We start from the raw sequence: 21,338 nt of genomic DNA, 5'->3' as shown, positions 1-21,338 counted from the left end.
TCAATTTTAAGTCATTCATTAAATAATAACTGCAGTACTCGTTTTCAGAATCAGTTTTAGAGAAAAACATGTACATTTTTTACTTTGAAACCTTAAAGGAACAGTACACATATCCAAAGATAGAGTTCTACTTTTCTTCGTTCTCAAAGAAATTCATAAACTCTATATTTGAATGAACTTTACATTTATCAAAAGTTTTGAAACTCAAGTGACATTTTTTATTGGTTTTAAGGGAGATGTCTTGTATTTAAATCATTCTTTCATTTATAGAATTTAAAAAAAAAAAAAAAAAAAAAAATTGAGGCCTACGTTTTCTACAAAATTAGATTGAATAAATTTTAGTCTCTTTAATATATTTACATATTTATCTATAAAATTAATGCTACTCATTTAAAATTAGCTATTGAAAAAAATAAAAAAATAAAAAAAAAAACTAAATTTTTATTTTGACTATTTGCTACATCAAAAATTTTTATTTAAGAGATATTAACAAAGATTAAATTAACACGACATTAAAAGGTTATGAATTAAATTAACGCAATTAAAATATTAGTAGCCAAATTAAAATATGGCACAAAGAATAAATATCAAATACGTAATTTATCAATAATTGATTAATTAATCCAACGAACTAATACACTAGTCTTTTGACAGTTGGATACTCAAAAACAGTATTGATTATTATGTTTTACGACAAAAAAGAGTGGGATATATATGAATATATGCCCATTTATTAAAGTTTGTAGTGATACTGTTGACCCACTATATTCCTTCATGTTAAAACTCGTGGCTTTGCCTGCCAATTCTAATGCAAGCAAAGAGAATCACATAGAGTCTTAGAAAGAGATCTAGAGAGAGAGAGAGAGAGATCACACTTGAGTGTTTTAAAGGACTATAGGACATATAATTGTTGTAAAAAACATTGACCTTGGAGCTTCTATAAGTAGCCCAAGGGGTGAAAGATGCTCACCCTTGAAGAAAATTAAGCCACTTTACTCAAAAACGTCACAAAGAAAAGAGAGGAAGTAAATGGTGAGGGAACCTAGAGAGGCTATCAACTTGGATGGAGGTATTGGTGATATTAGTCATGCTTGGCTAATCTTCTGGGTTGCTTTGGTTACCATTTCTGTAATCTCAGTCATAATCTTCTCTTGTGCTGATGGTGTATCCAAGGACAAAACTTCTACCGGCGACACCAACTTATATGGTGGTGGATGTGCTGCTGGATGTGGTACAGTTTGTGGTGGAGGATGTGGTGCATGACTTCTTCCTTTTCTTTCACTGGTTCTAAGTTCTAACACAAAACCATGAAAAAGAGAAGTTGGGCACGATCCAAATTTAGCTAGAGCTTAGAAGAGAGACTAGGATGCCTAAGTACTAATCTATATTATTGACTGTCATAGTTAAGCCAATTTGAATCCAACAATAATTGTTCTAATTGGAGAAGCTTCTTAATTTCTCTAAGCCATGCTTTTGTGTTATCTTATTAGAGAATTAGATTCCATTTAATCATGCAGCTTCTATTTCTTTTTGTTGTTAATATATTCTTCTTTTCTATATGTCCTATCTAGCCATGAGTATAACACATGGCCCTTGCATATTCTCTCCGTTTGTGGTTGAATTACAAATCCAATTAATCCGCTTTTCACAACAGAGAAACCCCCAGTACAGTAGTGCTAGATGACCTAAAGTTCATTGGCAAAAAAACTCTAATTCCTTCTTGCATGAAATGACAAAAATTAGTTATTTCAAGATCTTAAACACATGCTACACATCTAGAAGCACTTTTTAGCTTCATCTGCCGGTACTTGATTGAATTGGTGTTGGATTTCATTTCATATTCCATATGCATCAGTACTCTATTGCATTATTTTTCATGTCCTTTCAATTATATATATATATATATATGTGTGTGTGTGTGTGTGTGGTGCAAGTGGAGCACAAACCAGGCATGGAAATTGGACCATAATGATTACATTATACTCATCCAGCGTGTTCATGTTATAGAAGATGTTGGTTCCCAACTAATATTATCACTAATATTATCAATCCAAGTAACAATCACACACAAGAACACATATATTTACATGGAAAACACTTTTTCTTTGAAGGGAAAAATCATGGGACAAACTCCGAATCAATTTTACTATTATTAAATCAATTACAATATTTCTTGTGTATGTCTCACGGCTAAAGAAAAATCTCTATTATTTTTATTTGCTCTCACATACACTTTCTTTGTGTTTCACAGCTAAAAAAAATATCATTATTTTTCTTTAATCCCACACACACTCTCTTTATGTCTCACGGCTAAATAAAAACTTTTTTTTTCTCACACACTAATTATTTATCTTAAAGGCGGTAACACTTTGCTCTCTCCTCTCTAACTTTCTTCTCTTCTTCTTTTTCCTTTCCACATAGTTCTCCTTAACTATCTTTTAGAAGACGGCATCACGGCAACACTTTACTCTCTTCTCTCTAACTTTCTTCTCTTTGTCTTTCTCTTTTCAACATCAAACAAAGCCCCACAAATTCTCCTTGATTTGTGTGCATGTTTCTCTCCTTGCGTTATCTCCCAAGCAAAAATCTATTTTTCCTCTCTTTTGGTTTCTCGCTCTATATTCTCTCTCCCCATTGGGAGGACCTTTGGACCAAAGTCATCAAATTCTTTGTAGCATTGTTTATTTATAAGAATTTTTTTCTATTCACTTTTTAATAAAGAATATACTTTCCTTTCACACAAAGGAAACCAAATTAATTTTTCCTTTTTCAACTAGGAAAACTAATTGACTTTCCAAGTCACAATTGGAATTTAAGACAATTTCCCAACAATCTCTACTTGACTCAAATTCTATCAATTGTTTTCAACTATCTTCTTTCCTCTTGGGATAGCTCTACCATAATCAAAGCAATCTCTTATCTTCCATCTTAATTCACACAAAAAAGAAGCATCCACTAAATCAGCCAAGGTTTGATACCACTATAATTGGGTCCCGAATAATATTATATATCACCAATATTATCAATCCAAATAATAATCACATACAAGAACACGTATATTTACGTGGAAAACTCTTTACTATTTATTGTAGAATCGCTATAAAAGATCGAACTAACAACTGATCATCAAAAAATTTCAATTAAAAGGAAAAAATGACAATATGTGTTTCGAACATCGATCTGATTAGTCACAACTGAGATTACATGTTACAGCTTGCAGAGACCAAAGAAAAAATACCATGCACCTGTGGAAACTTTAAGCTGGTTTCCAAAGCAGCATAAAGCGCAAGAGAAAAATGACATATTTCCACTAGCACTAACAGTCAACGATCCATGCATGTTTTTTGCAGAAAGAATAACTGAATATACTAATTAATTGAAAAGTTTCTTCTTTTTAAGTTTATATATATATAGGTCAAAATCACAATCTCTTTCAGAATTAGGCACATTTCCTTTAAGGTAAAGAAGGATAAGGAAGTGGTCAGTTTGGATGGTTGGAATGCCATAAACTTTACCAGTACGAAAATTCCCCCCCCTTGTTGTGCAACTGCAATATAAAAGTACAGATATTTATTTCTCAGAGGGACAGATATTTCATTTTTAGGTTCATATATATATATATATATATATATATAATATAAATCGGATTCTCAAAGTATAAAGCAAAGACATGAATCATGATTACAGTCACAGAGACAATTTAGCAAGAGATTGATGGGATTGACAACTTGTGTGGCAGTGGTAGAGAAAAGATCAAATTATTTATTTCTCTAGGGTCTTTAGCTAAAAATTTTAAATATCGAAAATTGTAATTTGTTAATAGTTTAAACTCGGTTCTTTGGAAAAATAAAAAATAAAAAATTTAACTCAGAAGAATTGAAATTCTTGAAAGTTGACATCTATGTTATTCAAATATACTTGAATATTGAATTCATATTATATTAAAGATAACACTATATTTTAAAAATGTGAATTATAATTATTTAAAATAATCTTATACACATAATTTTTCTTTTGATGCATTACTTAAACCTCAGCATTACCTTTCTCAAAAAAAAAAAAAAAAAAAAAAAAAAAAAAAAAAAAAAAAACACCTCAGCATTACGTTATAACATAGGACCACCCAGGCACTAATAAAACTTGTCACCACCCAATTATACATATTATTTATTAACTAAAGAAATACATATAGAATTTGAATTTACACTTAAACTTTTGTCCCTTGAAGCCTACGGTTGTATTTATTTTGGCCCTTGAAGTTTTAAAACTTTCTTTTTGATAATCTTGAGAATATGTTTTAATTGAATTTCGAATAGTGGATTTGTTTAGAGTTGATCCCATGGTTTTTCCTTCTAAGAAGAAAGAGTTGTGTTCTTGTGTGTAGTTAATATCCTAGCTTAAAAATTCTGACCATAATAGTTTTGTAAAATTGATATATCCTTTGTGGAATTTCTTAATTCACATAAGATTATATTGTGGCCCAATAATTACTTTATTAAGGGTTTATAATACCAATACAAACTACAACTATATATGCTGATGATGTACAAAAAATTGTCAGTGAGTTGATAGTCCAAATGAAGAGCTCTAGAAAATCTAAAATGGTGAACATACTCTCAGAAAGCATTAATGTGGGGTCGGCTTATTAGCCGATAACCCTCCGATGATTAAGTTAGTACCTCACAAAAGCTCAAAGAGCTCTAGAAGAATAAGAATAAGGGAATTTCACTCATCATACCTTGGAATGAAGGAGGTCTAGTGTTTATATAGTAGTTTAGAGCTAATCACGTTCCAATGATTTTAACCACTTTTCTTATAGGAAGTGCAATGGGAGGAATGGAATTAATGACTAGAGAGTTCAATTCCCATATTCACCTTATATGGGTTGGTGGGAGGATCTTTTGGCATATATAGTACACAAGAGTTTCCATATCTATGTAGATGTGGTGTACGTTTGGCATGATTAATTTTGCTAACTTATTTTATTATTTGGCTTATTTTTGGTACTATTTATGAGACCAACTGTACTATTTCAGCTAACTTTTACCTTTATTTATAATATTTTCAGAAAAAATTTTCAGTCCCAACAAAATAAGTGGATTCCAGACCTGTAGAGTGGAAGGCACGCATTTGCACTGAAAAACACTAGGGTGCCACCGAACTACTAAGATGTCGTTGGTTGGTTGGGGTGTCTTCGAACAACTAACTTGAGTTAGCCTCTTTTTGCCTTGTAGAAATATTCTTCATAAATTATGATAGGATTTAACAATGTTTTAAAAACCGAACCATTTAAAGAACTAGGAAATCAAGAGGTTTAAGTTTTTTATGGTTGGACCAAGTTGAACCCTAATGATGTCAAAATTGATTTAATAATAGTTAAAATACAAATAAAAGTATTAAATTACTAAAAAATATCTAAAAAAATTTAAACAACTTTCAAACGAATTATTCCTCAAAAAAAAAAAAAAAACTTTCAAATGAATTTCCACAACTTAAAGTATAAACAAGTATTTAAAAAAAAAAAATTGTGTTCAGTACTCTTTCAAATAAAAATCATTATATTAATAATGAAATAAAACTCTATTCAACAAATGGACATTCTCATCATCACATGTAAAAACATAATTCTTGAATCACTAATTAAATTATCAAATAATAGATTTAGATGTAATTTATAATATAATATAAAATAAGATATATATATATATATAAGGGAAAACTATCATTCCTCTAAAATTAAAATAAATATAATATAGGTTCCATAAAAGACATATTCAGGTTGCTTACCTTAGTGTTTCTCCAAAAAAAAAAAAAAAAAGTTGCTTACCTTAGTGGTTGGTGTGTCGTATTGAGAAACCTAACCCAATCTACATTGTATTGTGCTTAAAATTTGCCATGCCTTGTATAAGTTGTGCTTTCAAATTTATTTAATAAATTTTTAAAATTCACATATATAATATGCCTAAATAATATTTCAAAATGAGTTAAAAAAAAATTATTAACCCAAAATCGAATCGACTCAAGGCTCAAAATAAAATTTCAACCCAATCCAACCCATCAAGATATGGAAAATGAATTCAAAATGTCAAATTGGATTGATTCATCAGAGTTGTGAGTTTGATCCATACCCCTACATTTATAATTTGACCAGAAGGATCAACAATACCGTTTTATGTCTACAATGGCGGGTTGTTTTGAAGCAAAAGGATTCCCATTTTTGTCATTGTTTTTGGTATGAAGTTTGGGTCTTACTCTCTTACAGCGAAAGATTACAATTTAAGCCACATCTATCACATTAATAAGAACTAATTTTTATTGGGTACTATTCAGTATTCACTTAATCCAAATCCAAGTCATAAGATTTATGATTTATCACAACAACAGGCTCTAGTTATACTGAACTAGCTATTGACTTATGACAATCTTACAGCAAATTAACCTCTTTCTTACTTATGTTTTTTATTATTTATTTTTTTTAAAGTTCTGGCCATGCCAACCTTATTCTTTCCATCTCTATTTCTTTTCTTTTCTTTTTTCAAGTGCTAATGTTAATTTCTATGACATAGAAATAGAAGTTAGAAGCCTAGAACAGTGAGTTTGAGGTTACACGGTAACACCTCATGTAGCTGAAATCCCAAGTTTGAGCCTCATGGATTCAACCCATAACTCAAGTTTATTTAAACAGGTGGGACACTGTGCCTTATAATGTCTAGAAGTTTGGGGAATAGTGAATAGCATAGTTTTCAAAATCATATATCGAATCCACAGTTGAACTGTCAAATTTGTGAACCAAACAATATTTTGGTTCACTATGAAATAAATGTCTAACTTGCCAAAAGAAAACCGATTAAACCATGAAAAACTGACGGTTTATCATAAAAATATCAAACCACATAGTTTCATTCTAACCATTTTGGTTATTCAATATATATTGAGTTATTTTTATTTTTATCATTATAATCATATTGTTCTTCAATTTGGAACTTTTTTATTTATGAACTTTTAAGTTTTATTTGCTTTTAAACTTGAAGTAATCAAAAAAATCAATTCAATTGTCATAGTTTTAGTCATTATATTCAATGGTTGAACCAATGACCCAAATTATTGAATTGATGAACCATTAAACCATTTTCTTGATGATTTAATACTCGGTTTGGCTCTGATAATTATAGTAAATAGTCTCATCCCATCCATTTATAAAGTAATTCTTGTTGCCCACAAAACATAAGGATCTTTTTCACCAACCCTAATTGTAACAACAGAATTTAACTAAAAAAAATTGTCGCAATAAAATTTGCTTAAAAAATGAACACTTGTTTTATTATAAATTCCACTTTATTTATTAAAAGAAAATGGCGTTTACTTGAAGGATAGTTATAAAAAATGTAGAATGAAATATCAACGAAGTCAAGATGGCCGAGTTGGTCTAAGGCGCCAGTTTCAGGTACTGGTCCGAAAGGGCATGGGTTCGAATCCCATTCTTGACAAACTTTTTTTCCTATTTAGAATTTATTTACGTTTCCATTTCGGTGTCAGAGAAAAATATGTTATTGACAATTTGAGTTTGACACTTTCTGTGAGCCAGCTTCTTGGATCACCGAGCAATGAAAATGAGATTTCTAGTCTAATTACCTTTTTCCTTTACCCAGTAATTGAGGTTCAGCCCAACAAGAAATTGATGACATGGGTGTAAGCCCCAACTCCAAAGGAATCACAAAAGGTAGCCCAAATTGCAATGTTATGAATTAAAAAAATTTGGAGTATAACAAAAATCTCAGCCCAAGAATAAGGATAGCATGACGGATATTCTCCTTAAAACACTCGTTATTGAATGCCTGTTAAGCTGTTTGGTTTCAGCCCATTATGCTACTGGTAATATCAGATGCTGGGGGGTCCGAAACTTACCTACGCCAAAAGTTTTTTTTTTTTTTTTTTTTTTGAGAAAGAAGCTGACTTATTTTATTAACTTGAAACAATTATATCCAAATCTAAAATTGAAACAATATGCGATGGGACATCTTCCATCCATACTTGAAAATCTGGTATGCGTAATGCATTTTTCGCCAGACTATGAGCAACTCTATTGCCGTTTCTCTTAACATGAGAATACAACAATTGTTCAAAACTATTAGCAACCCTTTTCACATCGTCTACCAGCAAACCTATTGGAGATAGGCTACACTCTGTTGACTTCAAAGCTTTAATCTGATTGAGAGAATCTCCTTCAAGAGTAGCTCTTCGAAAACCCAATTCACGCGCAAATGTCACTGCCTTCAAAGCAACCAGCACCTCAACCTCGTCAGGCTTGTAAGCTTGATGAACTTTTTCTGAACAAGAAGCCAACACAGCTCCATTATTATCCCGAATTACCACTAATTCCACCACTTGAAATTGATTTCCCTTGTAATATTTTTTCAAGGCATTAATTGGATTAACTCCAATTGTACGTGCTAGCTGGCTGGTAGACTCCAAATCGGGTGTAACAATCCTTGCCAATAATAATGGAGCCTACGCCAAAAGTTAATTAGTGTTTTAACATAAAAATAAAGAGCAATCATTATAAAGCGAATATTTTAAGTTTAAATTCTATTGTATACAGGGACAGAATCAGAACTTGGAATTAAGAAAGCGGCTCTGTTGCTCGCTCAGTGCAGTGGCTCTGGCTTTTGGTTCCACTGCTTAACCACTAAAGATTTTTGTTTAAAATTTTTCAAAGGGCCATGTTGTTGTTTTGGGTAAAATAGGTTTGTAGGGACACGATTTTTAACAACCCACAGATGACGTTGAGCACGTATGTAAAGGGCCCGAACAATATGATTTGTAAAGAATGGGTTTGAAAGGCTAGCCCTTAATCGCCAAGCAGCAGTCTGGTTCTGATTGTATGGGAACTCATACAAAAGTGGGTTTGGCCGGAATAGCTAGGCTTTACATCGATATAACTTTAAGGGTCTGGTTCCTTGGATCTGGTCTCAAGAGCCTCCTTTTTGTCTCAGCTTTCTTTCCCTTTTATACTAGTATTCCCCTCCCGTTCTTCACCTACGTGTCCATTTTTCCTTGTTTGGGGCAGTTACTCGTCTTATCAATCCATACGTCAGAGTGGTTAGGAAAAGTTGGATAGCATGGTATGAGTATGGGCTTGTCAAGTGCTGGGCTCCGCATTAGAGTGTTGGCAGCTTTCTCCCTTGTACTGCTCTTGTACCGAATTTGTCCTTTTCTTCAGGCGTTTTTGTGAGATGTTGGACATGAGGTCGTCCTCGGCCACATCCTTGGGCCTTCAAGGAGCTTTCATTGAGCGTCCTCAGCAGCAGGGCTTATCGGACTGGGCTTTGGGCCCTTAACACTAAGTGGGCTGGGACCTCAGATTTCGGGCCCCACAAGGTTAATTGGGCTTAAATTTTTTTAGCTTTATTATTGGTAATTTTTGTTGTTGGGCTAATTTTTTTGGGCTTGTATATTTTGTTTTAGTTTTATTCTATTAATTTTTTTGGCCTTTAAAATGTGAAAAATGCTAAAACTACAAAATTTTTACATATTGCTAATGTGGTGAGTGGTTATTGGGAGGTAAAAAGTGATATAAGTGTATGAACCAATAAGAATTTGCTACTTCAATAATTTGTAAAAATATTGTAGAAAAGTTTATGGTTATAACATTACTCTTAAAACAATTGATGGCATTGTTAAGGGGGGCAAAGTGTAATTTTATTGAACAAAATTGCTAAAATTAGTACCTATTAATATACTAATATTAAAAAATAAATAAAAAATAAAAATTGGGGGAGGCCAATTGCCTCTCAAGTCCATATATAGCTCCGTCCATGATCGTATCTATCCACGCATGCGAAGTTTTGTTGCATGGCCTCAGCACATTTGTGGATTAATTCATTCCTTGACCACCAAATCCGAACATAGAGAATCATAGTAAACAAAGTAAATAGGTTCTCCCCATTTTTCTATATATATATCAAGATATTTAGAAGGAAAGATTAGCATCATCGTTAATCAATAAAAAACATTGAATTCTTGAGTATAAAGTATAGTGGCCACTCGGAATTACATCATACCAAAAACTATAGTGAAAATATCAGAAAAAAGTTAACCATATCTATTATTGACTATATATTAACAAATTATACCTCACGACACTGTATATTACGTACGTCGTGAGGTATAATTTGTCAAGTAGGTCATGATGGAGGAAAATCATCTCATGGATTCACAATGTGGAATGTGGATAGTGGCGGAAGCATATGTTGCCAATTGCCATGTTGGTGCTTGGGGGCCATGAAGCACCCCCAAAATTTTGAAATGTTTTCACATTATATCATTATATGTAAAACTTTTGATTTGGCCCCTCCTAAAGTTTTTATAAGAGTTTTTTAACTAAAAGAAAAATCTTTCATATCTAGTTAATTATTCGTTTTATCATAATTTTTATTATCCTAATGTGCACAAAGTCATATATCATGTTTGGATTTATTAAAAATAGAGAATCATTATTATTACTTTAAAAACTTTCTTCGTACATATTCAAAGAAAACTAGATAATTTTTGTATATTTATTGAAATTTTTTAGAATTTTAATTTATATATATTATCATGATCTGTTTCTAGCTCCGCTACTGTATGTGAAATTCATATAAGAGATGCTTTTACAAAGCCACTCCATAAGATACCTCCTTGTAATAAGGAGAATTTTCTGTCCAATTTTTAGAAAGAAAAAATGGCCGGAGGGACATACTTGTTAAGCAATCATCATTGAATTCATATCGGAAGAAATCATAACCGGTAACAAATAAATAAGTCTTCGTTGGGAGACTTATTGAGAAAAAAAACTGTAATTTTTGACGAGGAAAAAGTGTCCCTCAAGCCCAAAGTGATCTTCAACAAAAGAATAGAAACGTACAACATAAAACAAAAATGTCGGGTGGGAGTAGTTATTTATAGCAAGGGCAATGGAAAAGTCCAATTTTTTTTTTTTTTTTAAGTGCTTGTCCACAAACAATTGCAAAGCGTTCTTAACCCCAAAATCACGCTACACGTTTCCTTGTCAACTCCTGTTTTTCATCGTTTTTTTTTTTTTTTTTTTTCCTCTTCACGGGGTTGGAATTGTTTTAACAAATGTTTCTCACAAATGATATACGCCATCAATGAGATAGTACCCCCCCCCCCCCCACCCCCACAAAAAAAAAAAAAATTGTATAATTATTACCATTGATTGAGTAATTGATCGAAGGAGTACATCTATCAACAAATTCGATAAATACAAAAGATCATTCTAACATATTGGTGTCATTATAAGACCTTGGTTGTTCAAAAAAATGTGTGCTATATTCTAAGAATATATGATGCCACATGTTCCAAAATAACTGTTAAATGATGAATATGACTAATATACTGGCCTATACATGCACTGGAACAATTCTTCCGTTTCCAATGCATGCAACTAATGCTCATTAACATCCCCAGATACCCACAGCTTTGGCCTATTGCTTGCAAGATGGCAATGTCATTGTTGTTTGGTGACCATAAATACTCTTTAGTAAATTAAAACCATTGTGTTAACAACTTTTTATTGACTCTTAATTGCAGTTCTTTCTCCGATCCTCACATATTCATCACATAAATCAATCATTGCTCCAAATGGGTGCATTCTTAGTGTGGCGATCATCTTTTGAAGGGAAGACAACTAGAGCCTTCCAACATTATTTCTTCATTGGACCAAGTATGGCTTGATCTTAGCTCAGATACAATGTGAAGTAAAAAAGTGTGACTTGTTCTAAACCCTTTCAAAATACATTTAGGGGATATATGGGTGATTCAGCAGAGTAGTTGAGAAAAGGGTTTTGATTGCCTTGCAAAGAATCATGCTTGATGAATGATGATGTTGAACAGAAGAACGATGTGAGCTTAATTGTTCTTCTATAGCAAATCATATAATTATCTCCAATTCATTATCATCGAAGGATGAGGATTCATTAGCAATTATGTTGAAAACAAAGAATGAATGAAAGATAATTTTGGGCTGAGAGAAAACAAAGAATGATAGAAAGAAAGTGATTAGGTTGAGGACTCAAATTTGAAAGGAAATAGTCTTATTTATAATAAGAGAATATGACCGTTAAAATACAACCCTTAAAATATGACTGTTGGGGCGTTAGAAAACATGAGCCTCTTTAAAATATAACCTTTATAAAAATGAATAAAGAAATCTAGTAGATATAGAATACTGAAGTTGATATAGGTTTTTGTAAATAGTAGAGTAGCTAAAATAGAAAAAAGGGAAGAGGGTATTAGACCAAATTTGGCTAAGAATGTATTAAGCCCAGTGTCAATGGTCTTATTCCATGTGAATTTCACTTGTTTTTGGAATCAAGAATCTAAAAACATCTATTCGTTGTTAAATTACTAATTATCCCAAAAATTTAAACTATTGAGATATGGTAAATTTAATTATTTAATCACATATTTTTAACACTTTCACTCACGTGTGGGCCGAAACTACCTTTTAATTAATAGGTAAGACCTAATGCATAGGAATTTAAATGAGAGGTAGAGTGGAAGAGACAAGAATTGAACTCAGGATTTCATGCTCTGATACCATGTTAAATTTTGGATTATCCCAAAAGTTTAAGCAATTGGGATATGATAAATTTAATCATTTAACCACATATTTTTAACGTATGTTTGTTATGGTACTTTCACATTTGTTCTTCCCGCCCTTGAAACAATTTTTTGAAGATAAGGTGCCAAATGAAATTTTTGGGATGCATATTTCTTGCACCGACTATATATAACGTGTCTTGCAGCACATGAGTTTCATGTATATATAAGAGCCACATGCAATAAAAAGGCAATAGTAGGGCAATCAATTTTTGGTTTTAACCTATAGGAAAAAACTTTCATCCAATGCTCTAGCGCAATTTAAATAGGATATGGACCAAACATTTGACATTTTCTACGCATTATATTAACACAAGCCAAGTCCTCGCATTTAGAAAATTTAGGGCCCATTTGTTACCCTTTTTTAAACAACGATTTTCAATGTTTAAACAGCACTATACGTATTTTTACATACTTTTTCACTCACACGCAAGGACAGAGTCAGAATTTGGAGTTAAGGGGACAGTTTTATTGTTAGCTATATGCAGTGACTTCGGCTTTTGGCTCTATTGCTTAGCAGGCAAAGGTTTTCTTTTATTATTATTATTTTTTTATGTGTGTAGAGTGTGTCTTTTGTTGGTAAGGACAAAATTATTTTGTTTAAAGTTTTTTAAAGGGTTAAGTTGTTTGTTTTTGGTAAAATTGGTTTATTAGTCTCAAATTTTTTTTTTTTAGCTTTGCTATTGCCTATTAGTAATTTTTTGTTGTTGGGCTAATATTTTGGGCTTGTATATTTTTTTTGTTTTAGATTTTAGATCTATAAATTTTTTTATGGACTTTAGAAGGAGGAAAATACTAGATCTACAATTTTTTTTACAAATTTTTGTTGTGATCAGTGGTTAATAGTAAGTAAAAAATTTATATAAGTGGTGGATCCAGATGCAAACCAGTAAGAATTCTACCTCAATAGTTTGTAAAAATTTTGTAAAAAATTTTGTAGCTGTAACATTTCTCTTATAATGATCAATAAGTGGGACAAAATGTAATTTTATTGAAAAAAAATTACTAATATTAGTACCTAAATATATAGTTATATAATTATATTATTTTAAAAAAAAAAAACTGCCCCTTAGTCCATGAATGGCTCCATCATGCTTATACGTATTTTTAAAAAATACAAATAATGTTACTAAAACAACATTACACCAAACGAGTCCTAAGGTTTTTCAAAACCGATACCGAAGGGTCTTACTGCCTTCTACGCATGGCTAGATTGTCATACGTGTAAGAAGAACTTATTGAAAGGCTCTTTCGCATTCTTTCAAACAATCGGTGTGCAGAAATTTTATCCACGAGTGAGTACTGAGTAGTGACCTACATCACTTAAATTGAGTAATTCTCCTCCACTAAATTTCACGCCACTCACGCCACAACTTTATCATAAAGGTTCCGTATTTAACACGAGCGGGCAATATTCACGCTTTGTGCTAATAAAATTTCATATAGCTATCAAAGACGATGACAATTTCAAAAATAAAGTTTCAATGTGAAATTGACACACTTTTTTTTTTAATAATAAGCTCATATTAAACATTTTTTTTTTATACGACTCATATTAAACAACTTGACTAGAGAGTAGAGACGAATATAGAAAAATTGCATTAGTTTACGGAACAATTCATGCTTTGGTAGGTCAAGAATGATTAATTTTAAAAAAAAAAAAAAAAAAATTTGATTGTCCAATATATAATATATTTCCAAGGCTAAGAATAATAGTAACATAAGATAAGATTTTTTTTTGAGAATCAACATAAGATAAGATGATCAATACAAAGAGACGATTGATTGAATCATCTTGTCATATTCTTTTCTTGTCCGGAACCAAGTGGGGCCATAAATTAATCACCCAACAACTCAAACTGAATCCTGATAAACAACCGAAATGGGACCTAAAAACAATCATTAATCAAACTACTGAATCTTAATATGCACCGCACCGTTTTTGAACCATTTGAAACTTTTACTAAGTGTTTATAAAATGTAGAGGACAAGAGTCGAAGTTCAAGCCTCCAGAAAAAGCTGCACACATACATACATACATATATATATATATATATATTTTTTTTTTTTTTTTTTTTTTGCTAACCAGGCAGTACATACACTTTCAAAAGTGGAACCAGCAATTTGATAAATCAATGATCTAAATCTAAAATCAAAATTTTCCCAGATATGATTCAAACCCCATATGATCATATGCAGACCCACTTCATATATCACACCATTAATATCAAGAAACAATGAGAATTTGACAATTTAGGCAACAAGATCAGAAATTGAAACATATATGAGGTAGGTAACATAAAACCCAGAAATAAAATTCTAATGGGAATTCAGGGCAGCAGCAGACTTGTTAGATTGAAACCCATTAGCCTTCTGTGTCACTCTCTTCTTTGGAACACTCACAGTCTTGGAACATGTACGAGTACTACTTGGCTGAAAATCAGAATCGTTGTCAGAAAATGAAGAGTACTCAGCAAAACCCTTCATCCCTGATCCACAGCAAGTCCACTTCTTTGCGTGTTTTGCAGCACGCCACCCAATTTGGCATGGAAGTTTGAAGCAACCCCAAACAACAGCTAGAGGGCAACAAACACAGAGTAAGCAAGCACTACAGAGGCACTCTGTGGTTTTATCGCAGCATTGTGAAGAACCAAAAGAGGAACAAGAACAAGAAGTGGAATTGGATTTGGAAGTGGGAGTGGGAGTGGGAGTGGGAGTGGGAGTCTTAATTGTTTCCTTGTGATAAAGTCTTCTACTATCAAGGGATACTAAATTTGCTTCTTTTCTGAGAAGGAATTTGCTTTCCATCCTGCCGAGGAGAGCTTAACTGTGGTGTTTGTCATGTGTTTTATACTGTGTTGAGTACTTGGAGAAGGAAAGCTTTCAGGAAAGACAACTTCCTAGCATCCAAGCTTCAACGGGAAGGGGAAACATATAATTGCTCTCTCTCTCTCTCTCTCTCTTTCTCTCTCAAGATTTAGAAAAAGAAAAAAAAATCTGCTCTGACATAGAAACTTTAAGTACAGATATTCATCTTAAAAGGCTTAAAATAACGTTTCAAATTATTAAAAAAAAATTATAATTAACGTTTCAATCTAACAGTAACTTTTTTCCTTTTTTTCTTTTTTGATAGGATTAGTAACTTAATTATATATCGATTAATTGCTCTCTCTCTCTCTCTCTCTCTCTCTCTCAAGATTTAGAAAAAGAAAAAAAAAAATCTACTCTGACATAGAAACTTGAGATGCTTCTCTGACATAGAAACTTTAAGTACTTTAACCCAAAAAAAAACTTTTTTTTGAAAGCAACCCAAAAAAAAAAAAAAAAAAAAAACTTTAAGTACACATATTCACCTTAAAAGGCTTAAAATAACGTTTCATATTATAAAAAAAAAAAAATTATAATTAACGTTTTTGATAGAATAGTAACTTTATTATTGATCAGACAGTAATCTATATTTATATATATTAATAAGTAAAATTTTGAGAAAATTCAATTAGAATTTAAAATTAGAATTGTGTTATGTGTCTAAATTTATGTGGGAACAACTCCATAATTATCCATTTAAATTTGTGTCGTGTACCCACTTAAGTTTTTTAATCTTTGTGCAAAGTGAGTTAATGAATGCAAAATATACTAAGAATCTAATATTAATGAACTATAAAATTTATAAAAAAAAAAATAAAAAAAAAACCAATCACATATACTTAATAAAAATCATCACACAACAAATATCACTACAGGTTCTATTTTATTAAAAATTAGAAGAAAAAAAAATAATCATAAGTAATATTAAATTTAGGTAAAAATTTTAATGTGACTAATTACGTTTACTTTTAGAAAAAAATAATTTGACTAATTATTTATATTTTTATGATAAAAATTGTATTTAATTTTAAATGTATCTATATGTATGCATGTGTTACATACCATTTTTTTCAATAATTTGACTAATTATTTATATTTTTATAATAAAAATTGTGTTTAATTTTAAATGCATCCATGCGTTTACATGGGTTACATACTAGTATATATTAATTGGTAAAACTTAGAGAAAGTTCAATTAGAATTTGAAATTAGAATATAATTTTGTGTCATGTGTCTAAATTTATGTGGGGACCACACCATAATTATTCACTTAACTTTGTGCTATATGTCCATTTAAGTGTTTTAATTTTTGTGTCAAGTGAGTTAATGAGTGCAAATTAATAAGAATCTGATACTAATGAACTATAAAATTAGAAGAAAAAAAAATCACATGTGCTCAATATAAATCACCACACGTTCTATCTTATTAAAAATTTGAAAAAAAAAAACAATGATCATAAATATTATTAAATTTAGGTAAGAATTTAATATGTGATAAGTTACTTTTTTTAAAAAAAAAAATTGATTATTTATTTATATTTTTATGATAAAAATTGTGTTTAATTTTAAATACATCTATGTGTTTGCATGAGTTACATACTAGTATATATATAGGCAAAACTAAGAGAAAATCTAATATTGTTCTAAATTGGATTCCAATTGTTATCTAATTTTGCGCCATGTCTCCTATTTAAGTTTTTTTTTTTTTTTTTTTTTGTATTAGGTGAGTTAATGAGGTGCAAAAGACAAAGAGTCTAATATAAATAAATTATCAAAAACCCAATAAACAAAAAAGAAGAAGAGTAAACTCATGTATATATCCAAAATAAATTAAAATAAAAAAAATAAAAGAGAGAAAATTATAATTTGAATTCATATATATGTGTAATTGTAATTTTTTTCTAATTGTACCGTACATATGCACGGGCTATACACTAGTCTACACACACACACACACACACACACACATATTAATAGGTAAAGCTAAGAGAAAATCTCATTAGGTTTCAAATTGAATTCCAATTGTTGTTTAATTTTGCGCCACGTGTCCTATTTAAGTTTTTTTTTTTTTAATTTTTATTCTAGGTGAGTTAATGAGGTGCAAAAGACGAAAAGTCTAATATAAATAAATCATCAAAAACTTAATAAATAAATAAAAGTAAACTCATGTATATATCTAAAAGAAATTAAATAAAAAATAAGAGAGAGAGAGAGAGAGAGAGAGAGAGAGTATAATTTGAATCCATATATGTGTGTAATTGTATTTTTTTTTTTAATTGTACCGTGCATATGCACGGGTTATACTAGTCTATATATCTATATAATAGGTAAAGCTGAGAGATTCAAATTAGAATTCCAAATTAAAGTTCTAATTTTGTGCTATGCGTCCTAAATTATTTATTCTTAAAGAGTTTTATTTCTTAATTTTATAATAAAATGTGGGACCACATCATAAATATTTATTTAAGTGAGTTATTAAGTACAAAAATCAAAGAGTTTATAATAAATGAATTGTTAAAAAAAAAATGCTTCACAATAATTATTTTAAAAAAATGGATAATTTACATTTTATACCTAATAATATCCTTACAAAATTTTTTAAAGAGTTAAAAAAATTTAAAAATGACTATCAATAATATTTGAATTATATATATAGAAATTATATTATGCATCTTATTGTATATCTTTAAGCGTATCCATGCATATACATGGGATTACAAGCTAGTATATATTAATAGGTAAAGCTTAAAAAAAGTTCAATTAGAATTTGAAATTAGAATCTAATTTGTGTCATGTGTCTAAATTTATATGAGAACCACACCATAATTATCCAATTAAGTTTGTGTTATATGTCCATTTAAGTTTTTTAATCTTTATGCCAAGTGAGTTAATGAGTGTAAAATATTAAGAATCTAATATTAATGAACTATAAATTAAAAAAAAAAAAAATCACATACACTCAATATAAATCACCACACAACAAAAATTACCACACGTTTTATCTTAATAAAAATTAGATAAAAAAAATGATCATAAGTATTATTAAATTTAGGTAAGAATTTTAATATGTGACTAATTACATTTACTTAAAAAAATTGACTAATTATTTATATTTTTATGATAAAAACTATGTTTAATTTTAAAAGTATCTATATGTATGCATTAATGCATGTTTTACATGCTTTTTTTTTATAAATAATTTGACTAATTATTTATATTTTATAATAAAGATTGTGTTTAATTTTAAATGCATTTATACGTTTGCATAGGTTACATGCTAATCTATATAATAATAATAATAATAATAATAATAATAATAGGTGAAACTGAGAGAAACTCAAATTAGAATTCCAAATTAGAGTTCCAATTTTGCGCCATGTATCCTAAATTATTTATTCTTAAAGAGTTTTATTTCTTAATTTTAGAATCAAATATGGGACTATATCATAAATATTTATCCAAGTAAGTTATTAAATACAAAAAAAAAAAAAAAAAAAAAACCAAAGAGTTTAGAATAAATGAATTGAAAAAAAAAAAAAGGTGCTTTACTATAATTTTTTTTTTTAAATGGACAATTTACATTTTATACCTAATAATATCCTTACAAAATATTTTAAAGAGTTAAAAAAATATAAAAATGACTATCAATAGTATTTAAATTATATATATATAAATTATATTATACATCTTATTGTATATCTTTGAGTGTATCCATGCATATTCATGGAGTTACATACTAGTTTGTATAATGAATGAAATTTTTATTATTAGAGTATTTTACTAATTGAATTACTTAAAATCCACATATCGAACAAATTAATATGGCATAAAGATGTTGATTACAAAATCTTATTCTTTAAAAGTCATATTAATGCAAGATGCAATTACCTGTTACACGTCCAACTCAAATAAAAAAAATATATAAAAAAAAAAAAGAGGATATTTGATTGTATATCTTAATCATTTACCAAAAAACTAGTTATCCTTTAATGATCCTGAGATAGTTGAAATCTTGCCAGTCGTGATAATGAATTTTTAGGAAAAAAAAGAAAAAGAAAAAAAGAGTTCTCTCTCTCTCTTTCAAAGAGAGACGGGCATACCTTTCTCAGCCTTTTGGCTAAGATCAAGTGTGAAAGAGAGACAGTTCAGTGTCCTCTTCACTGACGTGCACTCGAGCTTTTCCCAGACATTTCTCTTATACGCGTCGGTTTTCTTTTTTAGTACCCCATTAAGTATCTATTCTTGTTACTTATTACTTTAGAGTAAACGTTACATACACAAAAAATTTAACAACTTTTCTTATTTGTTAAATTGACAAATTTTTACTGATTCTTATCTTTATTTAAGCACATAATTGACATCACTTTTATTTATTTATTATAAATAATTTATTGTATCAACAAATATCAATTTTTTTTTTTTTTGTCAAATTATTTGTCTCTAAACTTTCTCATATTGTTATTACCGATAGTATTTTTTTTTTTTTTTTTTGGGTCAAGATTACCGATAGTATTACTTTATTGGCTGTGAGTCGTGATTTGAATGTCTCTTACGTCCTGAATTTTTTAAATGTACCTTTGTCCTTCATTCCATATTTGTACTGGATGGAAATTTTAATGAAAAAATTTTCTTATATTTTTTTTTTTATTAAACGTTTTACTGTTTATTAATAATCGTACCATTTAGAACTAAAGAAACTTATTTTGGAACCGATGGAATATTATTTTTTCTCCTTTCACTTTTTAACCTCTTCTTAAACTTTCTCTTGCTATTTGGGGCCATTGGGCTTTCAGCATAAGCTTAGAATATGCTTTAGATGACTTTCGCATACTATCAAGCAATAGTACCGCTTTATAGAAAATGAAAACTTCAAGCCAATTATACATTAACAAAAAAAAATTAATAGATTTGTCATATCACATCAGATAGATATAAGAATATATACAAAGTCCAAATCATAGGTGCCATGTGTCACTGAATTGGTCCCATGAGATTGTCATCAAAACATACAAAATTTTGGCATGTGTCTTATGCCTAATTAAAATATGATACTTTAAGATATACTCAAATAACATTAACTGTCATTTAAATTTTCTTCAAAGTTGTTATCAAGTCGACAATACAATAATATTGCAGGAGGTCTAATCATAACGAAATTGAAAATTCTAACATAAAATATCCTCATAAATAGAGATATTCTATCATTTACAACATTTTTTTTTTTAAGTATGGAACTTTGAAATCAAACTATAAAACATAAAGTATAAAGAATTCTTGAATAACCCTTCAAGGCCGGATGGAAAGCTCATTGATTTGAGGTATGACATAATTTCAAAAGTCCCAATCTTAATTTACCACACTTTCAATCTATGAAGGTTTTAAGATTTCTTATAGATTGAAAGTGAAATAATCGTCAAAGACTGAGACATGATTTCCCTGTTAATAAACTCAAAGTCCAAAGATTCACCTGTAAGCTTATTGCAAGTTTGCAACTTTCAAATATATCCTAGAATACAACTGTACAAAGCTAAGATTAGAATTTAAAAATGCCATTGAAAATAAGAATCAAAGAGTATTTATTTGTAATGTCAAGCTTTAGTTCTTGATAGGAGTGTGTGAAAAAAAATATATATATATAATGAAAAAAGAATTGTTTTAAATTATTTTAATAACAAATATTATAAAATTGAAGAGTAGAATGTGGTCTTAGCGGTCACTAGATGTTGCATATGCCTATCTATAACAATTATATATGAAAAAGTTTCTTTGAAGTCAGTTTGGAAGAATCTCCTCACACCCATTATATGGCA

General features: G+C 29.8%; 1 protein-coding gene and 1 non-coding gene across 2 annotated transcripts; one reads left to right on the top strand and one right to left on the bottom strand.

Moving 5' to 3' along the window:
• The first annotated feature begins 7,406 nt into the window (after positions 1-7,406).
• TRNAL-CAG (transfer RNA leucine (anticodon CAG)) lies at positions 7,407-7,487 on the top strand. Its single transcript has one exon. It is a non-coding gene; the product is annotated as a tRNA-Leu (tRNA).
• A 7,270-nt stretch (positions 7,488-14,757) lies between these two features.
• LOC126702977 (uncharacterized) lies at positions 14,758-15,675 on the bottom strand. Its single transcript, XM_050401860.1, has one exon. The coding sequence runs from the start codon at positions 15,466-15,468 to the stop codon at positions 14,980-14,982; it is 489 nt and encodes a 162-aa protein (XP_050257817.1). The 5' UTR covers positions 15,469-15,675; the 3' UTR covers positions 14,758-14,979.
• Positions 15,676-21,338: the final 5,663 nt, after the last annotated feature.

Source organism: Quercus robur, chromosome 10 (assembly GCF_932294415.1).
Source record: "Quercus robur chromosome 10, dhQueRobu3.1, whole genome shotgun sequence".
Taxonomy (NCBI): Eukaryota; Viridiplantae; Streptophyta; class Magnoliopsida; order Fagales; family Fagaceae; genus Quercus; species Quercus robur.
This window is presented reverse-complemented; position numbering and strand designations above follow the sequence as displayed.

Bases quoted from the DNA above. Each gene is read 5' to 3' on its own strand.
- LOC126702977 (XM_050401860.1), bottom strand. From the start codon at position 15,468: ATGGAAAGCAAATTCCTTCTCAGAAAAGAAGCAAATTTAGTATCCCTT.